This window comes from Camelus dromedarius, chromosome 11 (assembly GCF_036321535.1).
Source record: "Camelus dromedarius isolate mCamDro1 chromosome 11, mCamDro1.pat, whole genome shotgun sequence".
NCBI lineage: Eukaryota > Metazoa > Chordata > Mammalia > Artiodactyla > Camelidae > Camelus > Camelus dromedarius.
Window position 1 is genome coordinate 32240617 of NC_087446.1, and position 12990 is coordinate 32253606.

The following is a 12990-nucleotide window of genomic DNA, read 5'->3' on the forward strand; positions in this document are numbered from 1 at the left end:
ACAGGATTTCATAACCTCTATAATCTAATAAATTTATTTCTATCACAGTATAGATTTTTGGTGGGTTATTAAATATAAGGATCCAGAAAATGTGCCTTTGGTTGATATGGGTAGTGAATCTTGTTCTTTCTCATTCCTTTCCTTTTTTTCTGTTCCCCAAATCCCTATGGCCTGGAATAAGCCAAAAACTTCAGATACAGATATTAATTGAAGATGTTTTGAGAGGGCTTCAGAACAGGTGTTCCAGTCACTTCTGGCTTGAAAACATTGTATGTCCTTCTTCTAAAATGAACAACATTGGCTCAGAATCCCTGGGTTATTTTAACCTGTCATTCACAGCTTTATGGAGTATCTTCAGAGCATATCAAGTGCTTTATAAAGCATATGAAAGATGCAAAGCATCCTGATTTTAAGAGACACAAACACCTTTTTGGAACCATAACATACTGATAAGAAAAAGCTACAATATGTTTACCAAGTTAACTAAGATTAGTTTGGTAAACAAATATGAGATGCCTGGATTGTACAAGGCAATAAAAATTAGTGTCGAGTCTACATATCCCCAGTGTCAAAGTACTATGAAAACATAGAACAAAATACAACTGGACATTAGCATCAATTAACACATTATTTTTGAGAAACTGTCTTGTGCAAACATGTTCCAGGCTTGAGGAGATAAGGACATAGAGAAATTGGTACGATTAGGTCCCTGTCACAGATGGGCTTAATCATGGTATGAGTATGGCCAGAGATGCCCAGATGTGATCCGTAAGGAATCCAGCTGCCTGATGGCCCTCTCTTAGCAAGCAGAGTGTAGCATTCAAAGAAACATCAGTTTAACGTTCAAAACCATTGAATATAATCTAAATCTTTATAGCTTCTCTCATGAGAACATCTAAAAGGGAATCCTTTTATCATATACAGCTTAAGTTGTTTTAAATGTTTTTCCCAACTGCCCTGCTCTTAGTACCTCTCTGACATCCGCAGCAGCTCTCTAACTTCTGTCTCATTGACTCAAAGTCCTAAAACTTTCCCTCCAACGCAGTCTGCTTGGAGTGATGTGACTCCTCTCCCCTCTCCTCTCTGGCTCAGCTCTTGATTGTGTAGTTCAACTTGAGTCTTTCAGGCACCTTCCAATCTTCCTGTTTCCCCCATTATCTGGACTCTACGCTTATACCGAAGGGCAAGGTTGCTGGAATCCTTCCTTCTCAGTGGTGGGGCTGTTGATGCAAATTATTCTATTTTATTATTTTTAAAATCTCATTCACATAGGTGTGCATGTGTCTGAGAAAGAAGGTTGAGCTAGAATTTGTACTTGCTTAAATAGCTCAGACAACATTTTATAGACTCCATAGACTGAAACAAAGACCATGTTTCCTGGCACCCCAAAATACCCTGCACCATTACTGTATCGTTTTGGCCATTATCTCTCTGTATGTCCCTTCCTCTGTCCTGCCTTTGAATTCCTTTGCTCAGGGGTCTTATTCATCATTTGATCTCCAACATCTAGCCCAGTAACCAAAACATAGTGCCTCTTTACTACTTACTTGTGAAATGTCTCCTTGGAGACCTGTGGAGAGCACATGTTTCAGACTGAGGTTACAACAGGAGATGAGATGTGAGGTCATAGAACTGGATGTTGTGTTGAGGGTGGCAGGAGTGCAGGGTGAATGTAGTGGGAGCTGGAGCTGGAGACGTGGGTGGAATTGAGTGCTTCCTCCTCCATGACCTCACTGCACAGAGCTGTAAGAATCTTGTCTCTCCTGTTCCTCCCACTAGCCCATGAGCTCCTTAAGGGCTCTCTTTCCATCTTGTTCATCTCTGATTACTACTCCATGGCACTTAGGATGCATTCAGTAGATGTTGAAGGAATAAATGGTGAGTGAACTTGTTTTGAGGGAAAGGACCCTGGGAAATCAGGGCTGTGTGGGAGGTAGAAGAAGATGGGGTCAGTACCTGGAAGAGCATCTCATGATCCACCCTGTGATTTGCTAAGATTTGCATGTGAGGGAGGGATAAGAAAGCAAGAGTTTGGAGGGTGCAAAACAATTTAGGAAGTTTTTTTTCCCATAAAATTGGTGAACGATGATGAGAATTTCAACTAAGTCAAAAAGCTGGCTTTGTTATTTTTAAAGTTACTCAGGAGGGCATCCCCCATAGAATCAACAGATGCTCCTTTTTAAGGGGGAAATGGCAGATTGAACAAGGGTCACTGTGTGCCCTCCCAGCCCCCTTGCCAACCACAGCATCCCTCCAGCAGCTGAGTTACACACTTTCCTTGTCTTCATTTCTGTGACAGCAAGGTCCCGTGAGGTCTCTCACAGACCAGTATTAAATCAGACAATTTCCCATGTGTGTATGTGGTTTACCTCAAGTAATGCCAAAGAAGTAGAGTGTTGTTGAGGTGAAATTTCTGCTTGATAAATGTTGAGACAGGCAGTGGAAGGCATTTATCAGGTAATATTACTGTCTCCATCTGTTATGTGAAGAGATTAATGATATAGACACTGTCATTTTGCTTGATAGCTTTTATGGAATCATGACAGTAACCCATCGTGGCTGTTACAAAACCTTTTGTATAGAAAGAAAACATACTGTAACCAGTCCTAAGAACTCAATTAGAAATATAGAAATATGGATAAATAAGAGGAGTGTGTAAGAACACACTCCATGATGTGGTAAAATGGACCAGGATGTAAAGTTCATCACAGGAGACAGGTGTCCTCTGGTCAGTGCTGGGTATCCTGCCTGCCCTCCACCCTTTGTGCCCGTGGGAGCTGCTCTACTTCTCGCCAGGAGCACTTTCTGCCCAAACAGCTTAAGTAGCCTCCTCGCTGATTTCTCTTTCTCTTGTCTCTTTCTAGTCCAGTTTACCTTTAAACTATAGCCAGAATTATCTTTTTAAAGCAATTGGGTTATTATTCCCTCAGTCTAGTGCCTGTCAATTTTCTAAGCAACAAAGCCCAGATTCCTTACACTTACACGTCCTGTTACAAGTTTACCTGTCAGCGTCACTTCTCACCACTCTCACCACCACACCTCCTACACGTGCCCGCAGCAGACACCACATCAGATCCTTTATCTTCCTTGACTGTCTGCTGTTTTGTTGTTTACATGACTCTGTCCATCTGGACTGCCCTTGTCCCCATTCTCTGCTAGTTGAAATCCTACTTCCGTTCCAAGCCTCAGTTCATATGGCCCTTTATCCAGCAAGTCTTCCCTGTTTGTTGTACTTATAATTACCCCCTCCCACTTTGAGGATCCTATAGCATGTCATAATTACGAATGTTCTGACCACAGTCTACTTGGCGTATTAGTCAGTCCTGTACAGATCTGTTTTTCTCAGTCATTGTACTCTTTGTGAGGATGGGGTCTCTTTCTTCATCTTTGTGTTCCACAGCACCTAATACAATGCCTTTAATATATTTGTTAAGTTGAAGTAAAACAGCTACAGCTTTAGAGCTCTGAAATTTTATCTTCTCTGTGTTTGTGCATTTATTAAAACTTAAATATGGGGGGAGGGTATAGCTCAAGTGAGAGCACATGTTTAGCATGCATGAGGTCCTGGATTCAATCCCTAGTACCTCTTGCAAATGTAAGTAAATAAATAAACCTAATTACCTTCCCCTCAAAAAACAAAACAAACAAAAAGAAAAAAAACCTTAAATATAATGTGGTTTGGGGATGTGAGTTCAATTTTTTGCTTCTTTATTTTAAGGTTTTAACCAGCATTGGTCAGTTATCATTTAAAAATTAAAGTACTTTCACCATTCTCATATTTTTGGATGCTAGTACATGTATATATTAATACTAGCAAAAATAAAAACAAATTGTTGTTGGATGCCAGCAGCATTGTGAAGTAAGCAAGCATAGTTTATCTCTGACAGTCTTGTAATCATGACTCCTTCAGTTGTAGAGTAAGGAAAGCCCACTTACACTAGCTCAAGTGAATCAGGTTTGGTAAGGAGGCAGTATTTGGTGGAGTATGGTAAGTAAGCTTATGTGGGACCAAGGACTGGGGACAAAACATAGTGGGCCCCACGGGAAATGGAACCGGAGAATCGGGAGCCAAGATTGTGCTCGGTCCCACAGGAGGCACAAGTCGTCACTCATCTCTGCTTCCTCCTCTCACTCATCTCACATCTGGCCTGTTGGCTGCCTTCTCCAATTCCCTATTGGGACCTCTTGGCTCATATGGCCAGTACTGACTATAGCTCTCTTCTGTTCTCCTTTATGCGAAATTACGGTGCTGGAGGATCTGGCTGATTCGACCCTGCCTGTGGGTAGGTCTCTCTTGAGTCAGATGTCCACTCAAAAACCTAGCTGCGTCCATACAGTAGGGGCTGCAGCAGTGTCCTCAACAACGGACCCTGTGTGATGTTGACTCTGTCTTCCTCTTCATTTACCCTTTCCACTTCTTTCTCAATTCTCAGCCATTCATCTCAGCTTAAACCCCTCTCTAGGATCTAAATCTCATTATTCTAAGGTTCTCAGAAGAAAAGTGACCTTTCAAAATCTTACTGTGGTGTGAGTTACATTACTTGTTCTTCTGTAACATACGAATTTTCATGGTGAATATGTAGGGAAAGAATCCTAAAACTATTTATTTTTCATAGTTAAATCTTGTATTTTGTGTTCATCTTGTATCTTTTCAAATAACCCTGATTACTTAAAAGATTGTGACCTCTGAATCCCTCTGAGTTTCATCTGGGAATTAGAGTTGGGTAATGATGCAAGAAGAGACGAAATAAATAGTTTATAATAAAAATACCTAGTATTTTAACCAATAAGGTCAACCTCATTATATTGTCTTCTTATTTCTAGCGCATGATTATTGCATGTTGCTCTGAAATCCTATCTTTGTTTTTGGCTGATGGAGAGACAACACCGCTATCTGAGGTATGCATGTCTTTTGAAGCTGTATCTGATTCTCTCATAAGTATTGTTGTTGCTATGGAAATGGAAATACAGAAAACATCTATTATGAAAGTATCAAGAGCTTAACCCTCCTTAATTAATGTGAAAAAGTGATAAACATGAGTTTATAATAGCATGTTATTTCGGTTAGAAATACTTGTTGTTAAAAAAATCAACTAGTACAGAAAATTCTGAAGAGGATAATTTTAAAAATCACTTTATTATAAAATTGGCTTTGTGTTAGATGCTTTTGCCCAACTGCAGGCTAATGTATGTGTTCTTAGTATGTTTAAGGTAGGATAGTCTAAGCTCTGATGTTTGGTAGGTTAGCTATATTAAGAGTATTTTTGACTTAGGATATTTTCAAACTTCGATGGATTTACCCATTTATTGGGTTGTAAGTAAGTCATAAGTCAAGAAAGATCTATATACCTTTTTTACTGTGGTAAAATATACATGCTATAACATTTATAATTTTAATCATGTCTACGGGTACACATCGGTGGCAGTAAGTACATTCACAGTATTGTACAGTCATCTCCACCATCCGTCTCTAGAAGTTTTTCATCATCCCAGTTAGGAACTTGGTACTCATTAAATAATAACTCTCCATTTCCTCCTCCCTCAGCTCCTGGAAACCTCTGTTCTATCTGCCTGTGCTAGGTACCTCATGTAAATGGAATCATACAGTGTTGGTCCTTTTCTGGCTGACATTTCATGCAGCACAGTGTTTTCAAAGTCCATCCATGTTATAGCCTGTAGTACTGCATTCCTTTTTAAGATTGAACAGTATTCCGTTGTAATGCTGTACACGTGTGTACAACTGTCAGGAGTGGGATCGGTGGATCATAGGGTAGTTCTGTTTAACTTTTTAAGGTACCGCCAAACTGTTTTCCTTAGCAGCTGCACCATTTTACATTCCCACCAACAATGCAAGAGGGTTCCAATTTCTCCACCCCTCCCACAACACTTGTTATTTTCCTCGTTTTTGATAATAGCCATCTTAATGGGTGTAAAGTCGTATCTCACTGTGACTTTGACTTGCATTTCCCTAATGACTGATTTAATTGGGCATCTTTTCACGTGTCTGTTGGCCACTTGGATATCTTCTCTGGAGAAATGTCTATTCAATCCTTTGCCTGTTTTTGAACTGGCACATACATTTTGGTACGTAATTGCAAATGGCCCTACAGAAATGTGGCCCCAGTTTTCTCTCCCATCTGCAGTAGGTCCGAAGGCCAGTTCACTCACATATTCATCCTCTCTAGTTCTCCTCCTCCTCCTCCTGCTCTCTATCCCTTCCCTACTCTCCTCCTCCTCCTTTTCCTCTGTTTCTTCTTCTAACCTTGTAGGTCTGACATTTTCAATTATTTTATATTTATTAACAGCAAAGCCAAATATCGTTCATATGTTTGTTCACAATCTGTGTTTCTCCTTTTGTGAAATATTACTCATTCAGTTAGCCAATCAACAAATACTTAAGCTGTCTATGTGTCAGGAACTCCGTTCTAGGCCTCAGAGAGCCAGCCGTGAGCAAATAACAAGGACCCCACTCTCTTGGAACTGCCAGTTTTGTGGAGGGAAATAGTAATTCAATCAATAAACAAGTTGATTTCACATTTTGTTAAGTGCTATGAAGGAAAAAACAGTATGATGTTTTAGAGCAGGGTTGGCAAACTACAGCCTGTGAACTGCATCTGGCCCACTGCCTGTTTTGTAAATAAATTTTATTGGAACACAGCCATGCTTATTTGTTTACCTGTGGTCTATAGCTGCTTTTGAGCTACAACAGCAGAGTTGAATAGTTTTGACAGAGAGCATATAGCCCACAAAGCCTAAATTATTTACAACCTGATCCTTAACAGAAGAAATATGCTGATCCCTGTAATAGAAAGTAACAGGGAATGGGGCAACAGTTTAGATAGAGGGTGCTCAGGGAAGACTTCTCTTAGGAGATGCCATTTGAAGTAACACCTGAAGTACTATACTGTGTCCCTGCCACTAGATCATTAGCTTCTCGGGGGCCAGGGTGATGCTGTCTTAATCTTTAAATTCTTGCAGTGCCTTGTACACTATATCACTTGATTACTGTTTCCTTAAATGAATTAAATTCTCTTTGATTTTAAATATCAGAAATTTAATATTTGCTTAAATTTCTTTTTCATCTGGCTATTCATGTTATTTTATTCATTTGACCATTCTTGTTCTTTTCCCATTTTTTAAAATGGGAAGTGTAATTTTTTTATTATGGAAATATGTAGAATTACTGTGTCAGACCATTGATAATAAAAATTAAGTTTTGTACAAACTATGGTTTACATGTAGATCACAGGAAAAAAATTGTTATTTTAAGACACATGATTTATAACATTAGTGGGCTTTGCCTTCTCACAGACCTTGGTTGGAATCCCAGCCTTGGATCTTGTATGGTCTGAGGCAAGTTATTTAACTTTTCTAAGCTTCAGTTTTCTCATATGTAAAGTGGAGTAATATGCCAACCTCTCATAGCAGTGAGAACTGAAGCAAATAATGTATGTTAAGTATTTGGAAGAGGGTCTAACACAAATAACTGTTCAGTTATTATTAGCTATATCATCACCATCATCATCATCATCATCCCTGCCATGGTCCTGCCTTCTATGTGAGTTCTTTATCCCCTAGTCAACTAATTTCAACAGATTTTTAAGATCCAAATTTGTTTTGAAATATTGATAGAATAGCAGAGCAACAGTGTTAGAGAGAGAGAGAAAACCAGGAATCATTTTCTCTGCCTATAATGTAAGTCATTGTTGAATCCTAGAGGAATTAGGTCAGGGTACAGGATTCCAGCATGAGATCCCAGTGGTGAAGAGGGTCCCAGATAAGGTGACTCCAGTGGAGCCCCATACTAACACTTGCAATGAGAGCAAGACACCCCTGATAGTGCTGGGATGAAGCATGGACATTTACAAGCTTGTTCCAAGAACTAAATTGATAGACAAACCAAATTGCATGCCTTAGTGAAGCCGTTTTTGTCACTGAGATGAGGTCTTACCATTCAGTTTAGTTGCTCTCTGAACATATCTATTATAATCACCTTTTCCTGTATTTTTTCCTGTATTGTCTCTTCTTAATTAAAATCAATGCCACACACAGCTTGTGACCAAAAACAACAACAACAACAACAACAACAACAACAACAACAACAACAACAACAACAAAACGCCTGAGACTAGCGAGGAAATGAAGGCAGGGAATAAGTGCTCCATGCTAGCCTTCTTAGCGATTAATCACAGAATGTAATTGACCATTAGGTATAATTTCTGGTGTTCCAGCAATGAAGCAATCCTTTCATTCCTATATAGGCTGGAATTATTACAGTTTCCTGGTTGTCAGGTAGGATTCAAACATGATGCTAAAAATACTCTTTCTGCTTTTGCTGTGACTGACGGTGGGGAGAACTAAGTCGATTTATACGACTCTCTGTTCTTCAGTAATTGCTGACTTCCAGCTGCATGCAGAACGTTGGGGTAGATACTTCTGTTGCTGCAAAGGCAGCATAAGTTTAAGCTCCTGCGTGTGGCTAAATTAAATATTTTCACATTGGTTCACATGATACAAGTAAATTTCCCTAATCTGTGCATGTTGTGTGTGTAGTATATGTATCTGTGTGTATGCATGTGTATGTGTGTGTACATGTATATGTGTATGAATTGAACTGATTCGAATCATAAATTCCTACAAGCAGATCCTGCTTTGAAAATAGAAAAGGTGATCCTAAGCCAAGAGATAAGACACATTATATAAGGAGACTGCAGAGTGGTTTTTCTTGACTGCGTGAGTTTAGAAGGATATTTTTTTTCGTTCAGAATTTTTAGCTAGACCTACTATAGTCCCTGACAAACAATGATGTTAATAATCCTTAAAATGCAAATACTACTAGTAGTAGTAATAGTTTTAATATTTATTCAGCACATGGCATGTGCAGACACTGTTCAGTGTTCAGCATCTCAGTTAATATTACAAGACCCCTATGAAGTTGGTTCCTATTATTATCCCCAATATAGAAATAAGGAAACTGATGCCCAGGGAAGCTTAGCAGCATGCTCGAGCTCTCGCAGCTTGTAAGTAGAGGAGGCAGGAGTCAGCTACAGTTCTGCTTAAATCCAGGAGCTGCATCCTTAACTAAGCTACACCCAGTGAGTGTTGTTAGACGTTAGTGGGCAGATACTGCAGGGAGCTGAGGAGTGAGAGATAAGAAAGTGAAGGTTGCAAGTGGAGATGAATCTTTGAGAAGGTTTAGGGGAGAAGTCTGGAGTGGGTGGAAGAAGAGCTCGGGTGAGATGTTAGTACAACAGCAGTGGTGAGGGCAAAGTGCTAGGAGGGTAGGGGTCTCCTGTCTAGAAGAGAAAGGGAAAGGTGATGGAGCGAGGCCTTAGGGAGAGGGCAGGGAACAGAAGACACTGACAGTGTGCGTGAGACAGTTGGTGGCAGAGGAAAATGACTTTTTTTCTGTAGTTCTTGGGGGAGCAGATTGGACCATGAAGGAGTAAGTAGGTTTGTAAGAAAAGGATGGGAGAGGCTGGGGCAGTTCACACCCAGTGGTTTTCACCTTCTCAGTGAAGTAGAGGCAAGTTCCTCTACTACTGGAGTGGGGTAGAGGGTTGAGGATATGATCTTCTGGTATAGAGATGAAGGTCTTGAATATTCACAGTCTTTGAGTCTGATGGGCAAGGAAACTGACCAAGGACAAATAAAAGGATTGGGGACCACAATGAAATCTAAAAATTATACATTTGTTAGGGAGGCACTAGCTATTTGGCTTGTGGTTTTTCTGCAGCAGCACTTGGCTTCGCGGCTACAGGAGTGCAAGATTCCATAGAGGCAGATGCAGGAGGGTAACAGAAGCACATGTGAGGTGAGAGCACTGCTAAGACAGCTGACAGCCTGTAAGAGGCTCTGGTGGGTTGGAGCAGCTGTGAATTTGTCTCACAATAAATCCAAAAAATTCCTCTCATTTACTCTGAGAAAGCACCAGGACAGCTTGATGTCTGTCATTACTTCTCAAGCAACAGTTGAATAGAAAGTAGTTTAATTATGCAGTATGTTTCCTTAAAAACATTTTGAATTTAACCTAAAACAATTCTTAATGACAGTTAAGATTCTAATGACTTACACTGCATTGTTATGTGCATGGTTAATGTGCATTCCTTTCTACATGGCTGAATTTAGCGTGCCCATATTCTCTTATTTCTGATTCTTAAAATAACTGCTTTTGATGTGTTTATGATCAGATAGTGACATCAACCACTTGCTGATCCCTCAAATGATATCTTTTCAGAAGATTTAGATAAGAATTACAGAAAGGGAGGAAGAGCAGCAAGAGGGAGACATAGAGTTACACATACGTTAACATATCACTTTATTTAGTTATTTGCGTCTTTAATTTTATGTCCGAGGTATTGATGCTATCGTGTGACAGCCTGTGCCTTAGGACCCCATATAGACTTCATGACCCTGCCTGTCAGCTGACATGTTGCTCTGCAGTGCTAGCATCTTATCGTTTGCTGGGGTTATTGTGTAAAAATTGGTAATAGCACATCTAACCTATGTTAACCTAACTCAGACTGCCTGATTTTCACCACTCTCTCTTAAGCCTGTGGTTTATATCTCCATACTTAACAGGTTGGACATGGACTCCACCTGTTAATGGGAGGAGTCTCAACATCAGATTGTTAAGAAGGGCATGTGGGTTGGGAGCTGTTGCAGCCGTTTTGGGAAGGTGCAGTCGGCCACAACATCTGATAAAACACTCCCAACTTCTAGACCTATTCCTGCTCTGAGCAGAGGCTGCTCCTGGCAACCTGCTCGGGCAGTCTTTTAAATGAGTCAGCAACTCTCCCCACATACACTAGGTGACCGTTTTGGAGTTGCTAAGTGTGTTTATGCCTATAGGATAGAGGAAAAACTAGGTAGATTCTCAAAGTATCCTTTGAAATAACCTACGTGGTTTTTCTGAGTGTTGGATGGGGTTGTGTGTGTCCTTATTTATGTGGGGTAGCTTCCACATCACTTTTGGGGGGACTGTTATGTCCCAGAGGGTGGTGCTAGACTATTTAATTTCCTTTGGCTAATTTTGTTGCATCACCTTATGCCTCTTGGTTTCTTCTTAACAAAACTTCCTAAATGGTGACAATGCCATACTGTGTTTAAACTGTCATCTAGAGCATTGGGAACAAGGTGGTCTGTGGTAGGTGTTTACCAAGTATTAAAAAATTAATTCTATTAATATAACTTCCTTTGATTAAGTTGAGAGTTGCAGATTTCTTTTTGTACCAGCCAGGAGCTGTCTGAATAGATTTTATGGGCATCAAGAATTACATCTTTCTTCTGTGAGACATTGTCATTCTGTCCTTAAGTGAAGAGTATCCTTTGTGTGTAGGTTCATGAGACATCCACTTAATATTCTTACATCCTTTTGAAGACAATGCCAGATGACATCAGTTCCACACTGCTATTAAAACACAACTCTGACTTTGATTCCATCCTCTCACTGTTCACTTCTAACTGTCAAATTTGGCTAAGGGAAAAAGAAAGCCCTTAAGAAAAGGCCAGGCTATTAATGTGCTCTTCAAAATGCTAAGAAAAGGCTAAGCTGTTTATAGCGTTTTCAAAATGCTCATCTCTCAGAGATTTGCCAGCAACAGTGTCAAGGTGAAATAGCTCTTGTTCATCCAGGAACCGAGAACCTTTATGTACTCTGTGCTCAAAGCACTGGTCCTACTTTTGTTAGCCATGCAATTTGGGGGTATAATGATACTTGGATATAATTTAAACCAAAATATAGTCACGAACCTGATACTATGTATTTACTGTAAAAGTGGCGAGAAGTGTGCATGCTGCTTGATAAAGCAAGCCTGGCTTCATTCTGGGTACAGCTGTGTTTCTGAATCAAGGGGAAAATTCCTGAAGTTTAGTCACTCTTTATAACTTCAAAGGAGGTGAGAGGGCAGATCAGTTCATTGCTTTCTGTCTTGCTGAAAACTGAGTTAAAGCTTAGTTTCATTCACTTCATCTATTTTGCTAAATGGTTTTTTGTCTTGATTTTAAAAAAAAAGACCCCTAACAATGGAGTTGTATTTTCATTTTAGGAGGGTGTTGATGTTTGCCTCGTATATCTGAGTTATTTGACAAGCCTTTCGAAATTCTTTGGGCAGATGTTCTTCATATTTAAATAAGTCCACAAATGAGGAACAGGTATAAATTTACCCATTTTCCATGTTAACACTTTGGACACTAGCCATTTGAGATTTTTGCTCTTATTTCCCCTGTATCTCAGGCAACTGATACCATCATGTTCTCAACCACCTGTGAGAACACCACATGGTGAGAGGAGCACCCAGCACACGCTCCAGTCCAGTTTTGCTCACGTGGACAAGCATTAATCCTTAAAGACCTCAGGTCAGTTAGGTGCTGTTGAAAGTCTCAGAAGCAGCATATCTCAGTGGATAAAAAACATGATTTGATTCTTGGTTCCACCGTCTATTGATGGTGTAACTGAGCACCTTGCTTCATCCTCAGCTTCAGTTCCTTATCTGTGCATTGGTGGTAGCTACTCCACGTGTAGGATCGCAGTAGAAACAGTATACCACACATCGCGCCCGTCTATGCCAGTGGTAAGCACCAGTACACTGTGGCCATCTTTATTTTTCCCAGCCTTAAAATAATGAGAAATGAGTCATTTCTTCACGTGATCCTCGTTAACCCTCCACATTGCTGGCTTTTGGCCTATCAAAATGTTTGCTAATTTTCAGAAGAGTAAATGGACGTTTAATAGATGTATTCTTAACATAATTTTTCAACCATCTTTTTTTAAGTAAACTTTTTGTTTTGATATCATTGTAGACACGTGTGCAGTTTTAAGAAATAATAGTATAATACTGTAGTATAAAACTGTATTACAATATTACATCCAGGATACTGACATTAATAAAGTGAGGATACAGAACAGCTTAGTCACTACAAGGACCCCTCCTGTTGTCCTTTTATAGCCACCCCCACCTCCCATGCCCCACCCCTCTTCTTGACCTTGAC

General features: G+C 39.9%; 1 protein-coding gene across 1 annotated transcript in view; it reads left to right on the top strand.

Annotated features, from left to right (window-relative positions):
- CFAP54 (cilia and flagella associated protein 54) overlaps positions 1–12990 on the top strand; it is a 242503-nt gene that overhangs the window by 217008 nt on the left and 12505 nt on the right. The window contains exon 67 of the mRNA XM_031462988.2: positions 4825–4899. Within this exon, the coding sequence (XP_031318848.2) occupies positions 4825–4899 (75 nt within the window). The remainder of the gene's footprint in view (positions 1–4824; positions 4900–12990) is intronic.